The 26,589-nt window shown below is 40.8% G+C and overlaps 1 protein-coding gene across 6 annotated transcripts in view; it reads left to right on the top strand.

Annotated features, from left to right (window-relative positions):
- The window catches only part of FUT8 (fucosyltransferase 8), a 248,110-nt gene that overhangs the window by 164,389 nt on the left and 57,132 nt on the right, over positions 1-26,589 (top strand). For 5 of the 6 annotated variants that reach the window (XM_030559807.1, XM_030559808.1, XM_030559806.1 and 2 more), the window contains 3 exons: positions 10,109-10,224; positions 10,343-10,508; positions 16,369-16,483. In XM_030559807.1, the coding sequence (XP_030415667.1) occupies positions 10,348-10,508; positions 16,369-16,483 (276 nt within the window). In that variant the 5' untranslated portion in view covers positions 10,109-10,224; positions 10,343-10,347. The remainder of the gene's footprint in view (positions 1-10,108; positions 10,225-10,342; positions 10,509-16,368; positions 16,484-26,589) is intronic. The other variant, XM_030559804.1, reaches the window with a different exon arrangement.

Raw genomic sequence — 26,589 nt, 5'->3', positions numbered from 1 at the left:
TGGGTGTGGCACTGGGCTGTCACAGAGAGCAAGTGTGTGTAAAATGAGGGGCTGGGGAGGAGTTTTTTGATAGTTATAGGATAAACATTACTGGTTCAGCATATAATTCTAAAAGCTAAGGGCTAGATCTTCAGCTGGTAAAAAATGATATAGATCCATTTAAATCAATAGCCCTGTGCTGATTTACATCAGCTGAGGATGAAGCCCCCAATATTTGTTTGCAGGTCACCTTTAATATTTCCCTTCTGGTTTTAGTTACCTGAGGATTGTCTCATTGGTACTGTCCTCTTTCTAAGGTTGATCTTGTGGAAGAGTAAAGTTACAGTTTGTGTTCTTTACGCTTATTTGCTACGGCCAGTTGTCCTCTTACCTCAGTAACTAGATATTGTTTCCTTCCCATTATAAAAACCATTGAATTAAAGAAAAGTATCAAAGAAAAACAAATCCTAATGTTGGTGAAGTCAGTTAGTAGACCTTCCAACTCCATGCAAGTAGCTGAGAAAGAGCCAAATAAAAAGAATCAACAGATTCAATAGATTGCTTTTAGGAACTTTTCACATTTCTTTGTAGAGAGAATTTCATTGTAACCTGTTAAAGTACCCAGGAGCTGAGAGAAAATTAATGCCATAGGCACTTAAACCTTTTTTCCCAGGTAAGTCTGATATGCAAAAATAAATAAATCAAATTGGTTAACATCTGTATTTTGTTTAAAAGTGAGATTATACAACCTGGAATATTCTACTCCGCTGCGAAATTTTCTTTAAAACCAGAGGAACTTGGAATAGTTTATTCAGAATTTACTTTTGTTCTAGGATTTTTGAGGTAATCTTTTGTATATCTCAGATCTCTTTATGAGTCATAGAGTTCGTGGTCTTACTTTAAAAAAAAAACACAAACGTATATCCTAGGCAAAAGCTTTATTTGTCTCTGTTATTTGTCAGTTTCTTTTCCTTCAATGAAATTTGGTCTCCAGTGTTAATACCTACTATGTAGAAATTTTGGACCTATTGTATATGTCATACCAGTGCTCCGCAGCTAAACTTGATGTCACTATGATTACACTTTTCATTTGGTTCCCTTTACTGACATCCATCTGTGTCACCTGGAGATTGTGAAAATGGTTTTGTAATAAAATGGATGTTTTGAACAAAATACTTTTTTTTCTGCTTGCACGGTCGCTTGCATGTGCAATTTTACCACTAAACAAGGCACAAAATATCAAGTAAACGTAATTATGGAGAATTTGTGAGAGCTGTTAGTTGTTTAAAATCTGACTGAAATATTTTAAGTTGCCATGGTTTCATATTGAAAAAATGGTTTCTGTTTACTATGAGCTGACAGGAAACAGCATATGTAAAATAGTTTATTTTGTACCAGAAAAAAAAAACCCATATGGTACGTCAAGCATATGTCAAGAAGTTTGTGGCTTTCTTATTTATTTTTTAATTTGTCCCTTTAGTTTATTATATTATCATACTGATAAAGATTAAAAAAACTAATAGGTGAAAAGGTGATAAGCTCTAAAATTAACTTCATCTAGAAAATTTCAAGCAAGTGGAACTGTTAAAGAAAATTTATATAAATATGTACTCAGCATATAGTATTTATAATCCAAATTATCTGATGGAGCTTGTAGTAGTGTTACCAGGCATATGTGGAAGCTGTTTCTTGGAAAGACAGAATATCAGGGTTGGAAGGGACCTCAGGAGGTCATCTAGTCCAACCCCCTGCTCAAAGCAGGATCAATCCCCAACTAACTCATCCCAGCCAGGGCTTTGTCAAGCCTGATCTTAAACCTCTAAGGAAGGAGATTCCACCACCTCCCTAGGTAGCCCATTCCAGTGCTTCACCACCCTCCTAGAGAAAGTTTTTCCAAATATCCAACCTAAACCTCCCCCACTGCAACTTGAAACCATTACTACTTGTTCTGTCCTCTGCTTCCACTGAGAACAGTCTAGATTCATCTTCTTTGGAACCCCCTTTCAGGTAGTTGAAAGCAGCTATCAAATCCCCTCTCATTCTTCTCTTCTGCAGACTAAACAATCCCAGTTCCCTCAGCCTCTCCTCATAAGTCATATGCTCCAGCCCCCTAATCATTTTTGTTGCCCTCCACTGGACTCTTTCCAATTTTTCCACATCCTTCTTGTAGTGTGGGGCCCAAAACTGGACAGAGTACTCCAGATGAGGCATCACCATTGTCGAATAGAGGGGAATGATCACATCCCTCGATCTGCTGGCAATGCCCCTACTTATACAGCCCAAAATGCCATTAGCCTTCTTGGCAACAAGGGCACACTGTTGACTCATATCCAGCTTCTCGCCCACTGTAACTTCTAGGTCCTTTTCTGCAGAACTGCTGCCTAGCCAATCAGTCCCTAGTCCGTAGCATTATCTGGGATTCTTTTGTCCTAAGTGCAGGACACTGCACTTGTCCTTGTTGAACTTCATCAGATTTTTTTTGGCCCAATCCTCTAATTTGTCTAGGTCCCTCTGCATCCTATCCCTACCCTCCAGAGTATCTACCACTCCTCCCAGTGTAGTGTCATCTGCAAACTTGTTGAGGGTGAAGTCCACGCCATCCTCCAGATCATTAATGAAGATATTGAACAAAACCGGCCCCAGGACTGACCCTTTGGACACTCCACTTGATACCGACTGCCAACTAGACATGGAGCCATTGATCACTACCCGTTGATCCTGACGATCTAGATGGCTTTCTACTCACCTTATAGTCCATTCATCCAGCCCATGCTTCTTTAACTTACTGGCAAGAATATTGTGGGAGACCATATCAAAAGCTTTGCTATAGTCAAGGAATAACATGTCCACTGCTTTCCCCTCATCCACAGAGCCAGTTACCTCATCATAGAAGGAATTAGGTTAGTCAGGCATGACTTGCCCTTGGTGAATCCATGCTGATTGTTCCTGATCACTTTCCTGTCCTCTAAGTGCTTCAGAATTGATTCATTGAGGAACTGCTCCATGATTTTTCCAGGGACTTAGGTGAGACTGACTTGCCTGTAGTTCCCCGGATCCTCTTCCTTCCCTTTTTTAAAGATGGGCGCACTACATTAGCCTTTTTCCAGTCATCTGGGACCTCCCCCAATTGCCTTGAGTTTTCAAAGATAAACATCTCACTGGTGAGCTGCCACTGTGTCTCACATGCAGTTCACCAGATGTATCTGTGGAAGTCACTTACAGGCTGGCTGTGCTGTTGAGGAAAGATTTTGAGAAATGAGGGAAAAAAAGCAATTCCAAGTTTGATGAGGTAACAGATTCAGAGGAGACAAAATTAGAGGAAAGAACAGCACTACTTGGTGCAGAATCACCCTCCCCCAAGCGTTCCCTGAGGCATGGATGAAAAGTCTATTATCCCTTTCACTTAACTTGGGGGGAAGGAAGGGTACAAGGAACAGAAGGTGCCCATTCACGGAACTTTGATTGTCTGGAATGCAGTTATGTTACACAGCTGAAAATATTTCTCCTGTTCTAACTTTACAACCCTTTTTAACTAAGGTTACCTTTTCATTCTGTTCTCCCTCTTTACTTGTGTTTTTTAAATAAAGTAAATGGATTCGAGAAATAAATGTTCTTTACTGAGTAGAAGCAGTGGGCTTGGGTGAGGTGTCGGCTTTACAGGGACAGTGATACAAGCTAGGTGAAGGTTTGGGAAAGCACATTGCAGACAAGCAGCTCACATTGCTCTAACTTATTGAAACGGCTTTTCAAAGCCTCATGGATATGCAATAGCCCTTGCTATGCTCTTCATATTGCCGTGGTGTCTGGCGGCTCAAACATGGCTGCCATGCGATCTGTCTCAACTGTCCACCCCTGCGGAAAATTTTCCCTCTTTTTCTCAGAGATATGGAGCACACAGCAGGCAGTTATAACCATGGGGATGTTCTCACTAAGGTCCAACCTTGTTAGTAGACTTCTCCAGCACCCTTTCAAATGACCAAAGACACTTCAACCACCATTCTGCACTTACTGAGCTTATAATTGAACTGTTCCTTACTGCTGTCCAGATGGCTGGTATATGGCTTCATGAACCATGGAAGCAAGGGGTAGACTGGGTCCCCCAGGATAACTGTAGACATCTCAACATCGTCAATGTTAATTTTGCTACCCTTCATAGCAGAAGTCGATTATTGGCCCTGCATACTTGGAGCACAGCAGCTCCCACAGTTGAATTACCTACTCCAAATTGATTCCCCACTGATGGGTAGCTGTCTGGCATTGCAGGCTTCCAAATACACCTCTACCTCGATATAATGCTGTCCTCAGGAGCCAAAAAATCTTACTGTGTTATAGGTGAAATCACGTTATATCGAATTTGCTTTAATCCACCGGAGTGCGCAGCCCCGCGTCCCCGAAGCACTGCTTTACCGCGTTATATCTGAATTTGTGTTATACCGGATCGTGTTATATCGGGGTAGAGATGTAGTGATCACCACACATTTCTCCACTGTCAGAGCAGCTCTCATTTTTGTGTTGCTGAACTGCAGGTCAGGGGAAGCTCTGCACAAAGTTCCTGGAAGGTGGCCTTCTGCATTCTAAAGTTCTGCAGCCTCTGCTCATCATCCCATACCTGCAAAACGATGCAGTCTCACCAGTCAGTGCTTGTTTCACGGGGCTAGAAATGGCTCTGAACAGACTGCAACTGCTCTATGACTGCCATCAGCAACTGTGAACTGTTTTGTGTTTTTTTTTGTTTTTTTGTTTTTGTTTTTTTAATGGCTTGCAGCCATGCTTGCAGGACATGGCTATGTTCTATGCGGTGGCCCCTACTTTGGCTCTGGAGGTACTGCAGGAGAAAACGCAAGGTGTTTGACATGCTCACAGCAAGAGTACACAGCTGAGTGAGCTCCATGCTTCTGGGATTATGGTTCAATTAATTAGGGGGCTCACGGTCGAATTAGATAATGTTGACTTAATTTTGTAGTGTAAACAAGCCCTCGGTTACAGGCACATGGTCAGAGAGAGAAGCTCTCCCGAGGGAGAGGAGCTCCCAGAATTGAGAACCACACACCAAGGAGGAGGACTTTGCAGCCCCTCAAACCAAGGGGAAAGATTTTGTTTCAAGTTTATTTTGAATTTAATTAAAGTAGAACCATATCATGGAATTTAATCTTACGTGAGTTTGGATTTAAGGGACCCTGAGAAAAGGGAAGTGCATGCAGTGCCACATACCTCAGCAGGAGGTGCCCATAGTGCAGGCATACCCCACAACACTTCACAAAACTCCCCCTTCCTCAACTATTTATATATGTTAAATATATATATTTTATATATTACAGTGGCCTGGTAGCACCACTATAAACAGAAGTCATGACACAACACTAACTCTAAAGGTAGACCTTTCTAAATCCTCTAAAATCAGCATGCTTAGTTGGATTCCTTTTAAATTTAGTATGCCTGAGGAAGGTGCAGATCAGGGTTAGTGATTCAAATCTGGAGTCATGTAGAGATATAAGCTCCCCCAAAAAAGCCATTTTTTCCCCCAAAAAGTGTCTAGGTCTGGATTTTTGCGTTTTGCGCAGATCAAACTGCTGATGTGATGCAGGTCAAAATGGTCTCAATCTGTCTAGTTTTACCCAGGATAGTGCATTGCACCCACTAAATCTTTGAAGAACCCAGACTGAGAACGGTATTTAAGAAAATGTACATTTTTACAGTGTGCATGTGCCAATAGAGAAAACAGCTAGAGGGTTTCCATTCCTGCCGTTTTATATACTTTAAAACTTGACTTTTGTAAGTGATCTAAAATCCAGATGGTTACTTGGCTTGCTTTTGAAATGTGGTGTGCTGCATGGGAGTTTGCAGTAGCATTAGTGATCCAAATTTGGGATCATTTTACTAAGGAGTTCCTAAATTACAGGACCCCAAAAACCTTTATTCCTGCTGCCGTGTACTGTTAAACTTCGAGATGAAATGACTGGATGAATCACCTCTTTGAGACTGAGAACTCACCGTTCAATTAGCATAATTTAAGGATACATTAATCACAAGCCCCCACCTAAAACAGAAGTAGTTCTGTACTGAGTGGCTGGAACTGTTGCAATTTGAGTCATGGGTGACAGATTTATTTTGGGGAGAACATAATCCAAGTCTTCGGGAGGAAAATTAGACATATGAATACTTCCTGAGAGGGGAGGCGTTTTTGTGGATGGAGGAGTGAGGGTATAGGGGGAGAGGAATCTTAGGCTGCAGCGAGGTGAGGGGGATCATGGGGAAGAGGTGGTAGGGGAGAGGAGAGAGGTAGAAGGCTCAGGTGAGGGAGGTGTGGGAGCTTGGGGGTAGAGGGATGGGACAGTGAAACTGGAGGAAAATAGGGGAAGGGACACGTTTCAACGTCACATCTTACCTCCTCTGTGTGCCCAGGTCTTGGGGAGGGGGGGGGCTCTTGCTCCTTTTGAGGGTCTGAACCCACTTGGTGCTCCCCTTATATGAGCTGGCATATGGGAAGCTGTGGCACTCTGGGTGTGTCTGAGCACCGCTCACTGCTGTATGTTCTAGGATCTGGGGGCTCATGACTATCTATAGGAGTTGAATCACCCACACCGTGTTGTTGTGAGCTGGGCTCTGGTGGGGGTGTTGCCCTTTTGGGAGGGGCTGAGGCCCTCCACCTGCCCCCCATGTGAGCCAAGATCTGGGGAAGTCCTACCCCTTTGGGTGGGGAGATAAGATCAGGAGTACTTTATGCATATCACAAGTTGTAAAGCAGGAGTGGGATGACAACATCCACTGAGGTGAATGGAGCAATTCACGTGTTCCAACTGTTATTTCAGATTGTATTCATCTCCATGAGGTGTTCTCATCTGAAAACATCACATTGAGATGAATGGGTCACTTCAAACCTTTGAGAGATCCCAATGCTGCAGATAGATGCGTAGAGGAGTGCTTTCTCTCTATCTTTCCTATTTAAAGAATGATGCTTATAAAAGCTCTAAAATGTGCATACTTTCACAGATTTCACTGAAATTTGCTTTATGTAATGGGAGTTGTGGGTAGTTAGTGATCCAAATTTAGACTCATTTGAGTCAGGGGTTCTGGAGATATAAGACCTGTAAAAATAGCCATTGCCCAAAAAGGTTCTAGATGGCACTTACCCCCCCCACCCCCAACCCCCGGAGCTAGAGATCAGACTATTGCTATGATGTTGGCCAAAATGATCTCAATTGGTCAGTTTTTACCCAAGGGAGTGCATGACAGCCACTGAATCTTTGAGGGACCCAAATCGTGAATGGCATTTAAGAACATGTTCACATCTTTGCTTGCGTAGACGTGCAGTTTGGAAGGATTATAGTCCACATGTCCCAACAAAGAAAAAAATAGTGGGAGGGTTCCTGTGCAGCCATTGTACGCTTAACTGGATAGTTCAAGGGAATGTGCTGATGCTATTGCCCCGGGTGAATATCCTGCCATTTCTACTCTGAACCTTTGTACATGTGTTCAATAAAGAGAGATATAATAATTCATATTTGTTATTCCAACTGCATCTTGAAAAGTGTTTTTGAATCTTTTTTGGACTAAAGAAATATTTATTGACAGGGCTGGCTCCAGGCACCAGCTAAAGAAGCAGGTGCTTGGGGAAGCCAATGCCAAGGGGCGGCCTTACGTCTGCTGTTGGGGCAGCACAGCCTGGTCTTTGGCGGCAAGTAGGTAGCGGGTCCCTCAGTCCCTCTCGGAGCGAAGGACCTGCCACCGAATTGCCACCAAAGAATGGAGCGGCACGATTGCGCTGCCGCAGCTATTTTGTTTGCTTTGGGGTTTTTTTTTTTTTTTGCTGCTTTGGGCAGCAGAAAACCTGGAGCTGGCCCTGTTTATTGAATATCTTTTATGAATTTCAGAGCAAGACCTCTGTGTAGCCTTTTTCTGCAACGTTGATGTTGTTATATATTGCTTTATCCCAGTATAATGAATGCATACTTCTGATGGCTTGTCTAGAGCTAATTTATTTTTAAATTAAAGTTTAGATCCAATGTTTTGTTGAAATCACTCACTGAGATTATAGAGTCAGTATTCATACTGATTTGGCCCTTCTTGATTTTATCAGTTCATTAGAGGTAACTGTGCAGCTAATTGATGTTTGCAATGAAGAAGATATATTTTGGTGTTCTGTATGCTGTCAGCCTTCCTGTTGTGAGACTGTGATGTTTTGGGGTTCAATACTTCAGCTGGAGTTAACAATGCTTTCAATTCAAACAGAACACTAGTTTGGTTTACATTAAAAATAAATTAAGTTCACTAACAAAAAGAGAGTTTTTAAGTGAGTTCAAGTACAAAGGATAAAGAACAAAATGGTTACAAGCAAGTAAAATTAAAATATGCTTTCTAGTGGCTAAGTCTTAAAAAGCTACAGTCTTGGTTCAGTGTAGATTCCGTACCAGTCTTTCTTCTTTCCAGCCAGGGCTGATTTCTCTGAGTCAGGTCTTTCCACAGAAGTATAAGGTGCTAGTTTCCTTAGTCTTCCTAAGTGAAAGATGCCCAAATGGCTCTATGTATCCCCTAATATCTCTGAGTTCATTAACCTGCTTCAAGAAGCAGGATGACTTCATGCTATTCTTCCCTGCCTGTATGTTTCTCACCCCTCTGCCGATTTGTATGTAAATAAGGCTTCTATTGTTTTGATTCCACAATGCTACCTTTGGGGCTGGGGAGAAATCTGTTTCTCCTTGTGTTTGGTCACAGACTTTAAAGCATAATATTAGTAAGTATCCATAATTCTTCACATAGTGTTAATTCATACACTTCACAATGATATTCATCACCAGTGTGTTACAGGCTTCCATAAAATACATTACTTGATACACTTTTATAATACAGCAGTATTGTATACAATATGTTAATTCCATTGCTTATCATTTGAGGTTCAGACCCCTGCAGGAGGCTATCTCCCCCACTCACTAGGTTCTTGGCTTTGTTTACTTTTTATGTAAATGTATCTTCTTTGTCTCTTCCTGATGACCAGGCTGGTCAGACAAACAAATACACATTCCTTTGTCTAAGGCAGACTGTGCTTATGCATTGCTTTCCAAACATTTTTTTAAGAACACAATTCCTAAAACTCTTCAAACCTACTCCATACATATATTATGCAAGAATATTAATGATGATTAGTGAGTCATTAGTTTTCCAATGATATATTAAATGCCACCTTTTGGGTATATACCATGACAACGGTGTGTTAAGTGTAGTGATTATGTCAGGTCTGACAGGAGTTGTTGTCACAAAGTGGTGAACCACCATGGGCCTCTGTGTCATAGAGACTGACAGAAATCTCGGGACTAGAAGTTTCACTCATGAGGGTAGTTCTAGCATTGGACAGAGCTATCGAAGCTCAAGTCTCACTGTTTTACACCATTTATCTTCAGACTACCAATACCATTTTCCTCCACATTCCAGCAAGTGCCTTTTTGCCCAAGATTGGCAATGTAGCTCTTGTTGCCTTGACTTATCACTTCAGTTCTACATTATTTTTCTGTACCCATCTCCTAAATGAAGGCAGGGAAGAAAAAGTTTTAAGAGCCACTGTAAAGATAGTTGAGGACAAAAGATTATTATAAAGATAACATCTTAACAGGCCAGACAGTGGGTGTTGGCTGCAGAGTATACTTTCCCAGAATAATCTGAAACTGTAATTGCCAAAGAATGACAGATCATCAGAAATAATTTTATTATCTTGGAAAAGCATGCCCTAACCTCAAGTCATTGAGTTCATAAGAAGGGATTACATTTTATTTGTCCTCCCACCCTTGTCTCCCAAGACTAACCTAATAGCCGCCTCTAAAGTTTGTTCTTGATACAGATATCTGCCCAGAAACCACCACTGGTTACCTTAGCTGCTATGAGATCTTAAGTTATCCTAATGCAGTTGTGATAATTAGAGTATATTGTGTTACACTGAAATTTTCCTTTTAGTTAATGAACAGTAATCTTGTTTGTATAAATTATTGCTGACCTGGGAAGAAGTTTCTGTTGGAGTTTTGTTGGTTCTATGTGTGTTACATTATCTGAAGTGTTATCAGTAACTACTTTTAGTGAAGTAAGCAAATATTACATAATTTATAAACCTAATTATTGCTTTAATTTCTTCCCTGTGCTCTAGGATACCGGATGGTCCCATTGATCAGGGGCCAGCTGCAGGAAGAGTACATGCTTTAGAAGAGCAGCTTTTAAAGGCCAAAGAACAGATAGAAAGCTATAAGAAGCGAACAGGAGATGGTTGGTAGAGAGATGTTTTCTTTTTCTTTTTAAACTCATATATACCATATCACAAATGTTTCAATTTCGTCATGTACAACTTCATTGGAAATGCTGATATGTTTATGCTTTTTAATAGCAGGCATGGGGAAAGACCATGAAATATTGAGAAGAAGGATTGAAAATGGAGCCAAGGAACTTTGGTTTTTTCTTCAGAGTGAATTGAAGAAGTTGAAAAATTTGGAAGGAAGTGAACTCCAAAGACATGTTGATGAATTTCTGTCTGATCTGGGTCACCAGGAAAGGTACTAGTGCTAGTTGCTACTACATTTTTATTGTATTAAAGACTACAAACTGATTAAGGTACTGGGACATTAATTAGATTCCTTGCAAAGCAAGAATTGCTACTGTCTGGATTGAAATGTCATGACTGAGACATGAGCATCAAATTATATCTGTATGTTAGGGGTCATTGAGTAAACCTTCTGTTTTGTCCATCAAGTCTTAAACAGAAGATGGAAACTCTCTGCTTGGATATTTTTATGTGTATTTATCAGTGAGAAACCTAACATCATTTATTATGGCTGCCTACTCATAGTTACTTCTCTCTCTCTGTCTTTCAATGACACCTAACAAAACATATAAAACATTTAATTTAAGATACCTTTTTTTTCAGTATTTTAGAATGAAATGAATGATATTGTTCATCAGCATACAGTATAACTGGAATTACATTAAGACGAGAAGATGTTCTGATAATGTCAGGACTTAGCTTTTTCTTAAATGGCTATATTTCTCCTCCTAATTAAAGGTTAACAGAACATTTAAGATAAAAATGTAACTTTCCTTTAACTGCATTACCATCATAGTGCTGTACAGAGAAACCTGAATTGTGTTTGCAGTTGAAGCTGATTCTAAGCCTTTCCCATTACTAAAAGTGTCTTTAATCTGAAATTTGTGTTTCATGTGAAATGAAAACATTTTAGTGCTAGTGTGTTCATGCAGAACAAAATGAATCCAAGAATAATTATAAATACAGTGAAAACTGTCCTTAGTCCTATTATATGTAGAAGCTTATGTTCCCAGTAGGATTCTGGTTGCAATTACTGTCTCATTAGTGAACAATAAAAGAAAAATTGTTTTGTTAACACAACTTGCCACTGTGATGTCCTCCCAACCCCTCTTTTTTAAACTAAACTAAGAGATCCTCACATGTTAACATCAATAGCAGTGTTAAAAGGAGTTCTGAAAAATTATCTAGTCTTACAGGAATAAAGAAAGAATCTTCTTTTCTTTGAAATTCGTTTTAGCAATCATGATTATGCTAAATTTTTCAAATAAAAATAGTATGAATTTAAAGTATTACGAGAGCGGAAAGAGATATGGTCTACTAATTTTTTAATTTGATCCTTCAGAGCCAGCAGTTTATAGATGCATACAGTTTAAGGCAAGGGACCATTAGATCAACTAGTCTTATCTTCTGTGTCTTGTGGGACATTAAATTTTGCCAAATTATTTCTGCATTGAGCCCATTAAATTGTATTTGACTAAAGCACAATTTGTGTTTGGCTAAAGCACATCTTTCAGGAAGGTATCCAGTCTTACACTGAAGACATGAAGAAATGGAGAATCCACCCCTTCCCTTGGTTAATCTCTCCCTCATTATTAAAAAAAATGTGCCTTATTTCTAATTTTGATTTGTCTGGCTTCAGTTTCCTGCCATTGGTTCTTGTTACGTCTTTTTCCTTTTCCAACAGATAGAGTCCTTCATAACCAGTATTTTCTTCCTGTGAAGGTACTTATATGTCAATCAAGTCAACTCAGAATCTTCTTTTTCCTAAATTAAGCAGATTGAGCTCCAGCCCTCAAACAATTTTGTGGTTCTTTTCTGCATGCAAGCTGGATGATACAGTTTTCCAGTAACAGTCTCACCAATACCATATATAGCGGTAGATCTCTGTTTCTACTAACTACTTCTCGTTTATACATTCCAAGGACCACATTATGCCTTTTTGCCACAGCATCCCACTGGGAGTTCATGTTGAGTTGCTTGTCCACTATGACTCCAAAATGCTTTTCAGAGTCACTGCTTTCCAGGATGTAATTCCTCCATTCTTCTTGTATGGCCTGCATTCCTTCTTCCTAGATGTATAACTTTGAATTTAATTATATTGAAGTGCGTTTTATCTGAATGGGCTCAGTTTAACAGCAGTCCAGATTGTTCTGTGTGACTGCCAGGTCCTCGTTGTTTAACTCTCAACCAGTTTCTGTCATCTGCAAATTTTATCAGCAGTTATTTTCAGATCTTTAATAAAAAGATTAAATAGTGCTGAGACTACTAACAACTCTGCAGACCCCCACTAGAAAATCACCAATTAATGATGATTCCCAGTTAATAACTACTTGAGATCTGTCAGTTGGCCAGCCCTTAAACAATTTAACGTGGGCTTTATTGAGGTTGTTTAGCACTAACTTTTTAATAGAATGTTGTGTGGTACTAAGGAAAATGCCTTATACATGTTTAAGTGTATTACATCTGTGCAGTGTAAGCATCTACATGGACTAGCTTCACGAATAATTACCCAGGTCTGGGTGGGTATAGCCCACACTGAAGTTTGCCCTGCTGCAGCATCACTGTTCCATGAACCAAGCTAGCATGATTAAAGGTAACTGCAGTCATGCCCTGTGATTGTAAATTATATAGATTAGAAAGACTAACTACATTTTTATTGAGCATTTCTGGTGAAATTATAGACACCAAAGAGAAGCTTGAGTTTCCAGAACCTTGATTAAAAATTGTAACAGCTTGGCACATCTATTTCAAAACATACTGGTGTTCAACACTTCCACACATTTTCTTGTTTCTTCTGTGCTTCTAGTTTATTCAGCAATTTCTCATGTTTCCATTCCAAATGCCATTTGAAGGAGGATGGTCTCTGGCTTCAAGTCACAATCTTGTGGCATAACAATGTTCAGTGCAGAATACCATATGCAGTATATAATGTGCCTGGAAGCCTCCTATGACATCCATGAATTTGAAATTTGTCTGAAGATGTCATCCAGTACACTCAAGAATCATGGGGAATGCCTCTAATGCTTTTTGTAATGTGGTCAAGCTTTTGTAAAAGAGACCCAGACAGAAAGCAAGGAATTCCAGGTAATTCATAGAAGATTAGGGTTAGAAGAGACCTCAGGAGGTCATCTAGTCCAACCCCCTGCTCAAAGCAGGACCAACCCCAACTAAATCATCCCTGCCAGGGCTTTGTCGAAGGCAGACCTTAAAAACTTCTAAGGATGGAGATTCCACCACCTCCCTAGGTAACCCATTCCAGTGCTTCACCACCCTCCTAGTGAAATAGTTTTTCCTAAAATCCAACCTAGGCCTCCCCCACTGCAACTTGAGACCATTGCTCCTTGTTCTGTCATCTGCCACCATTTTGAACAGCCGAGCTCCATCCTCTTTGGAACCCCCCTTAAGGTAGTTGAAGGCTGCTATCAAATTCCCCCTTACTGTTCTCTCTGCTGACTAAATAAGCCCAGTTCCCTCAGCCTCTTCTCATAAGTCATGTGCCCCAGCCCCCCGATCATTTTCATTGCCCTCCGCTGGACTCTCTCCAATTCATCCACATTCTTTCTGTAGTGGGGGGGGGGGCAAAAACTGGACGCAATACTCCAGATGCGGCCTCACCAGTGCCAAATAGAGGGGAATAATCACTTCCCTCGATCTGCTGGCAGTGCTCTTACTAATGAAGCCCAATATGCCTTTAGGCTTCCTGGCAACAAGGGCACACTGTTGGCTTGTATCCAGCTTCTCATCCACTGTAATCCTCAGGTCCTTTTCTGAAGAACTGCCGCTTAGCCAGTCAGTCCCCAGTCTGTAGCAGTGCATGGGATTCTTCTGTACTAAGTGCAGAACTCTGCACCTGTCCTTGTTGAACCTCATCAGATTTATTTTGGCCCAATGCTCCAGTTTGTCTAGGTCCCTCTGTACCCTATGCCTACTCTCCAGCGCATCTACCTGTCCCCCTAACTTAGTGTCATCCATGAACTTGCTGAAGGTGCAATCCGTCCATTATCCAGATCATTAATGAAAATGTTGAACAAAATTGGTCCCAGGACAGACCCCCGGGGCACTCTGCTTGCTACTGGCTGCCAACTGATCATCAAGTTGTTGATCACTACCCATTGAGCCTGACAATCTAGCCAGCTTTCTGTCCACCTTGTAGGCCATTCATCCAATCCATACTACTTTATCTTGCTGGCAAGAATACTGTGAGAGACCGTATCAAAAGTTTTGCTAAAGTCAAGGTATATCACATCCACCGCTTTCCCCATATCCACAGAGCCAATTATTTCGTCATAGGAGGCAATCAGTAGGTGGGTACATAGTGCCAGAGTGGACTTGCATGCTGAGCCTGCTCCCCACTTCATCAACAGCCAAGGAGTTCCAGTGCCATAGATTACTGCAAGGTAGGGTCTCTTATACCACCCTTACCCTGAGAGGGCATTACCAGGGGGTCCTAGGAGAAAAGGCATGTTCCCTGGCCCTCACTCTTTCTGTATCCCCACTGGTTCCCTCTATCCCCCAACCACTGCTATGTTTCCCCCCTCTGCTCTGGTATTCTCATGTGTGGTTCATCAAGATTCTCAGCTGGTAAATCACAGCCCCTCAAGTCCAAATAAACTGGGTATCATCCCAAATAGTTAAAGTCTGTCAAAGTTACAAGCAACTAGGGTACTATAATCATAAGTGTTAAGCAGCTCCATTCTCTGCCTATAATGTTGGATTATTAGTTAGGTTATTAAATGTAAAGTTATAGTTTTTGCAGAGTAGACAAGGTAATATTTTTATGAGTAACACAGTATTTTTCATTTACTGACTCTTCTTTGCATAATTTGGGTATTGAGTGAGTAGGAATCCAAACCCCACTCTACTACGAATACTGGATTTTGCCAAGAAAACCCCCTTCCACATGCTGTCTGCCTCAGATTGCTTTCTTTCTCCAAACCCCTCCCCTCAAAAAATCTTGGATACTGTAAAAAGCCTGTGGTATGTGGTTGTGGCCGTCTTTGATGTGCTGCTGTTCTACCCAAATTCTCTCCTGCTGGTCAGGATGCCTTATCACATCCCCAGTATATTACCATATTCTGTTCCCTTCTGTTGGCCAGAAGTTTCTCACCACCCTTCCCTGGACATTCAGTTATGACTAGCCACTCCAATAGTCTTCATTTAGGATCTGACATATCCTAAAAAATGCTCTCCATATTCTCTAGTTTAAATATGTGATACTAATGTAAATTTTTTTGTATTTAATGATTATACATTTTAAATATAACTGCTGTATACAGAGATTTACAAAAGTATGGCCTTGTGCATTGATATGAAAGCTGAACTATTGTGACTTAAATCCAGATTTACATCATACTCACATCTCATGTCACTCTTCCTATGCTGTTACTTATCTTTTCCATAATAACATTATTTTTTAATTATAAATAAAGAGATGCTTCTTTATCCCAAATTTTTTAATAATGTTCTACAGTTGGTTTGCTGGTGTACTAATAAGGACTATGGGAACATAGTAGAATCTCTGCACCATGACATTTACAATGATACATTTATATAAAGACAGTAAGCTGATCTCTGATGGCATAGCAACATCACGTTGTCAGAGAAGCCACATTAGGAGTCACCCCCTAATTGTCTCTTTTCCTGGTCCAATGAATTTCAGATCTATCCTGGAGCTAATGCTTTTGGGGCTTTTCTTCAGTGAAAAATTTTGATTAGTGGGCTTTAGAGTTTTTCCACTCCACAGACATTTAATACTGCAGTTATATATGGATAAGAGAAATATGGTAAATGGAGGACACAGAATCAGATAATGTATACACACCCATCCTGGGCTGCTAGTTTGTGTTGGAGGATACATTCAGAGAGAGATAATCTGCATTGATGCTGTGGCATACCAACAGTCAAATTAATTTAGTGCTGTACAGTGCCTCTGTACTTGTCCCCTCTTAGTTTAATTACATACCATATCCACTAAAAGTGTTTAAGCAGATCAGTGTAATCAGAAGGCCTATTTAATTTCTCTTTGTGGCTTTGCCTAACCCTCTAATTTAGTATTATTAAGGTAGCTATCTAATGTTGCTTGCCTTTTATAGGTCGATAATGACAGATCTGTACTACCTCAGTCAAACAGATGGAGCAGGTGATTGGCGAGAAAAAGAGGCCAAAGATCTGACAGAGCTGGTACAGAGGAGAATAACGTACCTTCAGGTAAGAAGGGTAGAATAATAGCACTTAAATCAAGAGGAAAATTTTAAAATGGATTTTGTTGAAAAAATATTTTAGCCCCCTAAAATATGCCAATGTAGTAAAAACATTAATATAATTTAAGTGAAAGTATAGGTGCAAATGCTGCAGACAGCAAAACAAGAGGATTTATGTTGTACATATGTAATATATCCTTTGTATTTATGCGTAAAGTGAGCCAGTATTTTCATTCACAAAAGGACAATAACAGAAAAGGGTTTAACTGCTGTTTTAATTGTAATTGTGCAATAATGTAATCTCCTGACATATATTTTAGGGGTGGGGTGTTTTCGTGTGCTGGATCCATGATTGCTAGTAGGCTATACGTTTGCCTTTTCATTCAGACTCCATAAGTCTGCAAAAGCTAAAAATAGCTTTTGTTTTGGTATATTACAAGAAGTAGCAATATCTTTTGGGAGTTCTCCCACAGACACATTCCTCAATTCATCAGTGGTGTCTATGAAGTGAAAGAGAAGATACTGTACTTTACATAAAGAATGTAATTATCCATTATCAATTACAGTGTCACTCACTGAAACATAAACAGCTGATGTGCAGAACTATCATTCTCATTTAAAATTGTAATAGCTCTCTCTAAGCTTATTTAATTTTCACATGTTCATTAAATTTTTTCCCATAAAGATATCTTTAAATTCTGATCTGATCATGTTCTAGTTCCACTTCTTCTGACTCTAACACATGCTTTACCACCTGTTCTAGTTCTTCATGAGTTCCTCAATCTCTTAATTTTCAGTGTTTTGTTTTGAAGTCCCCAAAAGTCCCCTATACATCCTATAGAACTTATAGAAATATCTAGTATTTTTAATATATCAAATTGTACTCCTATATTTCTCTAATATTTCTGTAATAATTGCTCTTTCCCTCATTGTTATTGTACTCTGAAGAAACTTTCTTCTTAGTATCCTTGAAAAAACTAATTGGACACTCATACTAGATATGTTGTAAGGACTTTAAGCAGAGAATGTTAGCTATCTGTGTCTAACATACCCTATATATTTCATTCTATATGTCAATAAATACCACGTATGCTGACGGCTCACAGATCTACTTCTCCACTCCTGACTTGTCTCCTTCTTTCCAAACTAAAATCACAGCTTGTCTTTCCAACATCTCCTTGTGGATGTCCAACCATCAGCTTACTCTTAATGTGGCTAGAACAGAGCTATTTTCCCCCACTTTGTCCTTCTGTCTTCCCTTTTCCTAGTCATTATGGGGAACACCACCATTTTTTCCTGTCACTTAAGCCCATAGCTTGGATGTTACCTTCAGCATGGTTCTCTCTAGATCTTAACATCAAAGCTGTGCCTAAATCCTGCTTCTTCTTTTTTCTCTGCATAGCATCTTTAAAATCTGGTCTTTCCTCTCCAAAGTAAATAGTGAGGCTCTGGACAAACAATCTCACATCTCGACATTTGTCTCACCATGGCAAATGCATTTTGCTTCACTTATGTCCATTCGAAACTATGCTGTAAAAATCATGTTTCTGGCTCATCTCTTTGACCACATCACCCCTTTCTTTGGTTCCCTCCTCTGGTTCCCCCTGCTCCACTACATCAAATACAAACTACTAATCTTTGCTTTTATGTCCCTTAAGCAGGGGCAGCACTAGGTATTTTGCCGCCCCAAGCATGGCAGGCAGGCTGCCTTCAGTGTCTTGCCTGTGGGAGGTCCCCGGTCCCGTGGATTCGGCGGCACGCCTGCGGGAGGTCCGCCGAAGCTGCGGGACCAGCGGACCCTCCACAGGCATGCCGCCAGAGGCAACCTGCCTGCCATCCTCGCGGCGACCGGCAGAGCGCTCCCCATGGCTTGCCGCCCCAGGCACGCGCTTGGTGTGCTGGTGCCTGGAGCTGCCCCTGACATTAAGAGCTTTACATAATGATGTTGGGAAAACTTAAGCACTTGTTGGTTTTATAAAATGAAAGGAAACAAGATTGGGAAGGAAGAAATTTTGGCTGGTTTACATGTATTGCCATTATCTAACGTAATTTTTGTAAAACTGTTAATTAAAGTAGCAAAAATCTGTTTCTGCTACTCTGCCTCTGATATTTAGAAGCTAAAACTAATATATGGTAGGGATAATATTTTAGATCTGGTGGATATTTCCTTGTGGAATATATACAAAAGAACTGGAGATAACACCATGGGATCTACTGTTTCTCCCTTTATTATTGATTTAGATTTGCAGCAAATGGAACTCCAGGTGATTATAACAATGTCTTAGTGACATTGTTAACTTAAAAATATGTTGTTTAAAAAAGAATTCTTATATTTACTCATAATACTGCACAATATTCCGAGTGAAAGAATTTTTAAAATCCAGTATATTTGCTCTTTGTTTACTTTATGTATTTATCTGAGTTTGGTAAAAAAACATCAATGAAGTCAGCTTTACTTTTTTTATAGTCTGTTTCACTTTCAGGTTCTTAGTGCTGTAGTGATTCAGACAATACAGTGAAATGTTTGTCTTACAACAACTGTTTTTGATTGGAATTTTAAAATTGTGAAACATTTCTATCAGTTCTTATCTTTTTATAAAATATTACTATGAAATGCAATAGGCCAAATTTAGGTTGACAGTGTCTCTTTAATGTTTGTCATGTATAACCATCCACATGGAATGATGAGCTGTGGTTGGAGTGCTTGACCCTTTAAATCACTGCTCGAGCCCTGCTGCCACTACCCCAGGGCTCCGGCAGCACTGTGGGGAGCCCCGGCCCTTTAAAACACCACCCAAGCCCTGCCGCCGTACCCTGGGGCTCAGGCAGTGGGGCTCGGGCAGCGATTTAAAGGGCTTGGGGCTCCCCACCACCAGAGCCCTGGGCTCTTTAAATCCCTGCCCAAGCCCAGGTGCCAGAGCCCCAGGGTAAGGGCGGCAGGACTCCATCAGCAATTTAAAGGGCTTGGAGCACTGCTGCAGTGGTGGCGGCCAGAACCCGGGCCTTTTAAATCACCTCTGTGCCCCAGGGCTCCCAGCTGCCTTTCCCAGCCGCAGCCCTGGGGCCTTTAAATCTTGATTTAAAGGCTCGCCTCCTCCGGTTGAGACCACGCCTCTGCCCAGGACTCTGGCGTACTGGTAAGTCCTTTAACTTACTTTCACCCATGCATGTAATTCACTATGGATTTCTTTGTTCTGTTTCACTAACATAGATTTCAAAAATCTTATAATAGTATCTGGAAATCTTTTATATCTATTTAATTCAAATTTTTGTGACTCTACATGTAACTTGGCATTTTCTGTTCTGATAGTCTTATTCTCTTAAATGAATATCTTTTACCCTTTTTCTAGTATTTTACAATGTACGTTTAATGTGTTCCTCAACCATTGTTGAATTAATTTCACAATATTGAATTAGTGAATAGATACCCTTTCCAAAAACACCTTAAAAGAAGTTTAGGCATGTGAATGGGACTCAGCATGTTTAAAATACAGTCTTTTAGGAAAAATAAAAAGGCTACCTAAAAATAAAACAAATGAGCAAAACAGAAAATAGCAGCTGGCAAGCATGTTTTTAAATTGATGTTTTTGAGGGATATTGGAATTAGATGACATAAGTTTCTATACTTACATTTTTACAAGGGAAAATGTAGTGAACATATGAAAATTGAATAAGCTTGGAGAAAGCCTATTACAATATTAAATCAAGTTTTGGCTCTGCTTCATAAGTTCTTTTGTAGTTCACTATCTAAACATCTAATCTATAAGGGCAATAATCTCCTTAAAGATGAACCCAGCTGATACCTACAGGGGGAGCTCTCTAAAGTCAGGACTAGTTTAACATTAGGGGATTGTAGATCGAGGGAAATAGTTTGCAGCCACTTTGCATTCATGAGGTGACTGTGCTCAAGGTGAAATCCCTTCCTGGAGGAGGGTAGGTGACTGCCAGAGCACTCAACTGTGCTACATTGGAGCAAGATCAGGCTGTGTGTTCTACTGCACTGCATACATACTCAGTGGTCTGCAAGACTGAGTCTGCTGGCTGGGGGAGTAGCAGCTCTGAGCTCCTTTTCCTCCCTCACCTTCCTTCCGAGGAGCAAAGAGAAGCCTGTGTGGGAAGGAGGGCTGACCAGGAGGAGCTGAAAGTTTTCAGATAGCAACCTTAAAGTATGGGCAGTCAGCAATAGATTTAGAAGACGGGGGCCTGCGTTAAAGGGGAAAGTGGCCATCATTAATTGTGGGATAGAGGAAGATCTGGCCTATATTAACTGTGGGTAAGTGGGTGGGTGGGGAGCATCAGCATTAATTTTGTGTGGAAAGCAAGGACCTGGCACAGATTGTATAGCGTAAACGATATGAATCGTAGGGGGTTGAAGGAGGGCTGTATGAATTAAATTAGGGGTAGCCTGGGATGAGAACTCCCCTCCTTCTGGCATCCTGTGAGAAGCGTGGGAAAGGACTACCTCCTTCAAGCTTCCTAGCAGCCTGAGCGAGGATCTGGTCCCAAATGTGGAGCACGTGTGTTTTGTTGTACATCAAACCATAAGCAAAAAATTATATTTTAGAAGTAGAAAAGCTATTTATAAGACTGTTTTCTCACCGTGTGAATCAAATAAGCCAGTTTTGCCATCTGTAGCAGGCCACCCTCCCACTCCATGCCAATTAAACTGTTACAGATGGCAAAGCCAGCTTATTTGATTCACACAATGGAAAAACATCTTTAAAAACATGTTTTATAATTAAAAGCAGTGTAATTTGTTGCTGGGGGCCACATCCAGCCTTTCAGACATTTTAATCTGGCTCTCAAACTCCCTCCAGGGAGCAGAGTCGTGGGCTTGTCCCACTCCACATTTGCTGTGGCTCCTGGAAGCAGCGACATGTGCCTTCTCCAGCTCCTATGTGTAGGGGCATCCAGGGGGCTCTGCACGCTGTTCCCGCCCCAAGAGCCACCCCCATAGCTCCCATTGGCCAGGAACCATGGCCAGTGGGAGCTGCAGGGATGGCATCTGTGGACAGGGTGGCATGTAGAGCCGCCTGGCTGCACCTCCATGTAGGAGTCGGGGGGGTGGGACATGCCACTGCTTCCGGGAGCTGCTTGAGGTAAGCACCGCCTAGATCCTGCATTCCTGACTCCCTCCCTTGCCCCAAGTCCCTGCCCCAGCACTGATCCCCCTCCTGCCCTCCGAACCTCTTGGTCCCAACCCGGAGCACTTTCCCGCACACCCAACCCTCACCCCATCCTGCATCCTAATCCCCAATTTTGTAAGCAATCATGGCCCACCATACAATTTTCATACCTAAATGTGGCCCTAAGGCCAAAAATTTGGCCCGCCGCTGCATTAGAAGGTTGAGTGGTTTGCCAGTGGCACTTTTGACAACTTACCCCACTGACTTTTTTGAGTGCACTGGACAAGACCCAAAGGAAGAGGAGTTCCTGTTGAATTGTACTGTGTTACCCATGTCCCTTCCAGATGGACTTTCCACAGCTGGGAGCCAGTAATCATGGTTCTTCTGACAGTGACTTGAACCCTATGTCTGTATATTTGAGACTGATTGATTCTAACCAACTATGTTTCAAACACTATTTGGGCTTTATTTACTTGACTTGAGGTCAGATATAGAGCTGCCACCCACTATAGTGTTGTGCTACTAACCTCATCTCACACCATAAACTAAATACTTTGGGGCTGTACTTTATATTGCCAAAACAGAATGTAGTGGTTTGTGACATTGCTGTGAAATATGTCCTGATGGCTTCTACATAGAGTACACTTACCCTGTACATTAAAGAGTTCAGTCATCCACCAGCAGCAAGGAAAGGGAATAAAATGAGAGTAAAAATAGTTGTGATTCAGTGCCATTGGGAATTTTGTTTTATGTTTAGAATAACCTGACTATACAAATGGGTTATACAATGCTACCTATTCCTATGGAAATATGGGCATTTGTCAGGGGAGTAACATAAGTAATACTCTGGCGCCTGGTAAAGTTTTAATTTATCTCAAAACTCATTTCAATTGTCACTTGAGCTTTTTCAGACAACACTTTGCAAAGTTTCTCATTTCTTTTTTTATGTTTTAATTATATTACAAAGCTGGATTTTCAAAAGAGAAGGGGAATTTTGCTGTATTTTGAAATTTTCATTCCCCTTCCCCTTTTCCCGCCCCCTCAAAAAAAATGTTGATCTGTCTCTGACTCCAACAACATTCTGCAAGCCATCTATTAACCACGAACAGGTAAGAAAGGTGTAAGGAAAAGAACCAGAGGAATACATGGTTCCAATCTATCCTAAATAAACTGAATTAATTAATAAAGAAAGAGAAGGAAACGGGGTGGAGTGGGGTGGTGAAATGTAACTCACAGACAATAAACAAAAAGAAGGGAAAAGAAAAGGGAGCCAACTAAAATGAAAGGATCAGTAAAGAACCCATCTGTTAATCTGTAATTATTACATTAATGACTTCTGTTACTCTCTTTAATAGCAGCTGGCAGATAACCTACCTGCTTTGTTGGTGGGCTATTTTTATACAATTCAAATTAATCATTTGTTACATGAGCTTGCTGGAGCTGAGACTGCTGTATGATTGTTTTTCTGCATACCTTGGAAATAAAGTAAATATAAACTACAGCTTATTAAGGACAGTATTTGTTATGGCATTATACATCTGCAATTTGTTTGAAGTATTCCGTTGATATAGTTACTCAAGCAGTTTATAAGCAACTGCAAACCCCAATAATAAATGGAAACTTTACTTCCTTTTTTAGCTAAGTTGCTTATTGTATACTTTATTATTTTTAGATTGTTGAAGCTTGAGATATGTAGTCAGTCCCCTTCCTGTGAAAGGGAAAACCACAGTTCCTTGAGCAATGTTATTTTGATATTATAAATTGCATATGTTGTGCCAAATATTCAGCCTAACCTTAAGTCTACGCATTTGTCAAGGGCTGAATCTGATCCAAAGAGCATAACAATAGTTAAAACCCAAAAATTAATATCTATAAGAAAAAAACTCTGTTTCTATGTATATTTAATATATGTTTTTAATATATTTCTAATTGTGACATGAGAAGAAAAAATGAATGTATTTAAGTATAAAACTTTATGGGTGGATACATTTAGAAACATGGATGAAGAGAAGGTTGATCAAACAGTAGAAAACTAGATATCTACAATACATTTTGATTGCAGTTTTACTAAATTATTTGAATTTATCAATGGCTACACCCTTGCCTTTGAAATCTACAATGTAAACTGTTTGCAAGCTGTAAGTTGACTTAAAGCTTACCTCCTTGATACTGTAATGATCCATGCCTATGTACTTTAAATTCTGAGGTGATAACTGCCTTCAAATTCTGGATTTCATTTTCAGAAACAGAAGGAAGAAAAATTATTTTTACTTAGTAAACTAAGGAGCAGCAAATACTGGGCCTGATTCTGGAGTGACTCAGTTGGAATAAATGGAGTTACCATGATGTAAAAGCTGTGTAAGAAAGAAGAGAATCAGGCCCACTCTTTTAGTAGTGCGTGAACAGGGCCCTCAACCCACCAGTAAAGTGATACAGTGGTGCACATATATATGTGTTTAGTAGTGTTTGTTCAATCACAGTTTGGGAATTAGTAAGTAGATATCTAACATACTAGTTGTAAAAGTTATTAAAAAAAATTAACTTAATCATTTCCTTTTTAACTACACTCCATTGCTTTGTGGTCTAACAGAGCTAGTATTAAATGCTCTTTTGAAAACATAAACATTAACATACTTAAAGGACAACTTAAAACTGTTGATCCTGAATAAGCTCTGTGAGAATTCTTATGAGCAGAAAGAAATACACACTCTTAAGGCATTCATCACAATTTTAAGAGTGCTTTTAAGAAAGATTTTGAAGAAATCAGCATAAAATCAACAACTAATCAGTTATGAGAAGGATAGTAAATTGACAAAAATATACAAAAAAAATTTAAAATTTTCTGTTTATAATTATGTAAATCCATTAAATTTACAGTAAAAATAGCATGGCAACCATGGAGCCCATTTTGCCTTTTGTCACTGTCACCGTATGTGTACTGAATGCTGCTGACAGAGGCGGTACTGCAGTGCTACACAGCAGCATTCATTTGCCTTTGCAAGGTAGCAGAGATGGTTACCATTCCTATTGTACCGTCTGCCATGCCATTGTAAATTGGCAATGAGATGACGGTTATCAGTCTGCTGCTGTCATGGGTGCTCCTGGCTGGCCTTCGCTGAGGTCGGCCGGGGGCACAAAGACAAAAATGGGAATGACTCCCCAAGTCATTCCCTCCTTTGTTTTATCTAAAAATAGAGTCAGTCCTGCCTAGAATATGGGGCAAGTCTACTAGAGAACCAGTGTACCAGAGAGCACAGCCGCTCCGTGTCAGATGCCGCAGAAGTGATGAGCTGCATGCCATTCTAGTGGGTGCCCCTGCAACAACCCCACTCGTTGCTTCCCTCCTCCCCCAACCCTTCTGGTCTACCGTTGCAATGTCCCCCCATTTGTGTGATGAAGTAATAAAGAATGCAGAAATAAGAAACACTGACTTTTTATTGAGATAAAATGAGGGGGAGGAAGCCTCCAGCTGCTATGGTAGTCCAGGCAGTACAGAATCTTTTCTTTAGACATGAAAGGGAGGGGCTGATGGAGCTCAGACCCCAGTTGCTGTGATGAAGATGGTTACCAGCCGTTCTGTACCATCTGCCGGGAATGACCGGGAGTCATTCCTATTTTTATCCAGGCGTCCCCGGCCGACCTTACCGAGGCCAGCCAGGAGCACTCACAGGCTGATGATGACGATGGGTAGCAGTCATATTGTACCGTCTGCCACCGGGGAGGGCAGAGGATGCTGCTGTTCAGTGCTACAGCACCATGTCTACCAGCAGCATGCAGTAGACATATGGTGACATTGAAAAAAGTCAAGAAACGATTTTTTTTCCCTTTCACGAGGGGAAGGGGGGTAAATTGACTAGAGATATCCTGAACCACCCTGGACAATGTGTTTGACCCAACAGGCATTGGGAGCTCAGCCAAGAATGCAAATGCTTTTCGGAGACTGTGGGATAGCTGGAGTCCTCAGTACCCCCTCCCTCCCTCCATGAGCGTCCATTTGATTCTTTGGCTTTCCGTTATGCTTGTTACACAGCACTGTGCTGTGGCCTCTGTCTATCATAGCCTGGAGATTTTTTTCAAATGCTTTGGCATTTCATCTTCTGTAACGGAGCTGTGATAGAACAGATTTGTCTCCCCATACAGCGATCAGATCCAGTATCTCCTGTACGGTTCATGCTGGAGCTCTTTTTGGATTTGGGACTGCATCGCCACCCGTGCTGATCAGAGCTCCACGTTGGGCAAACAGGAAATGAAATTCAAAAGTTCGCGGGGCTTTTCCTGTCTACCTGGCCAGTGCATCAGAGTTCAGATTGCTTTCCAGAGCGGTCACAATGGTGCACTGTGAGATACCGCCCGGAGGCCAATACCGACGATTAGCGGCCACACTAACCCTAATCCAACATGGCAATACCAATTTCAGCGCTACTCCTCTCGTCCAGGAGGAATACAGAAACCGGTTTAAAGAGCCCTTTATATCAATATAAAGGGCCTCGTTGTGTGGACGGGTGCAGGGTTAAATTGGTTTAACGCTGATAAATTCAGTTTAAACGTGTAGCGTAGACCAGGCCTAAGCCTGTGCCCAACTGCTTGAGCAACTGGCAGACTTGGGTTCTCTGGACAAAGCAACCTCATAAGGATAAGCTATCTGCACTGGGTCCCTTAAATGCTTGGCTTCAGACAATCTGCCCTTCCTAAAATTATTTTGGGCCAAAATTTCAAAAGGTCAAATTTGAATGGATTGTTTTGGGAAAAATTAGTGGGAAAGCCAAATAAAATAGATTGAAATACTCTTAAGAAATAGAGGTCTGAGGACTGCAGCTGTAGAGACAGATAGTTCTGAATAGTTCTCAGGAGGGAGGGTGATATTTAGCCTCCTCTCATCAGAGTTTATCTATTTCCAAGAGTGGATAGGGAAAAATCCGTTATAGAGTGTTGGATAGGAAAGAGGAAAAGATATGGTTGTATTGATGCACAGTTACTCCCCTCTTGC

This window comes from Gopherus evgoodei, chromosome 4 (assembly GCF_007399415.2).
Source record: "Gopherus evgoodei ecotype Sinaloan lineage chromosome 4, rGopEvg1_v1.p, whole genome shotgun sequence".
NCBI lineage: Eukaryota > Metazoa > Chordata > Testudines > Testudinidae > Gopherus > Gopherus evgoodei.
Note: the sequence above shows the minus strand (reverse complement) of the source record. Positions and strands in the feature narration are given on the sequence as shown.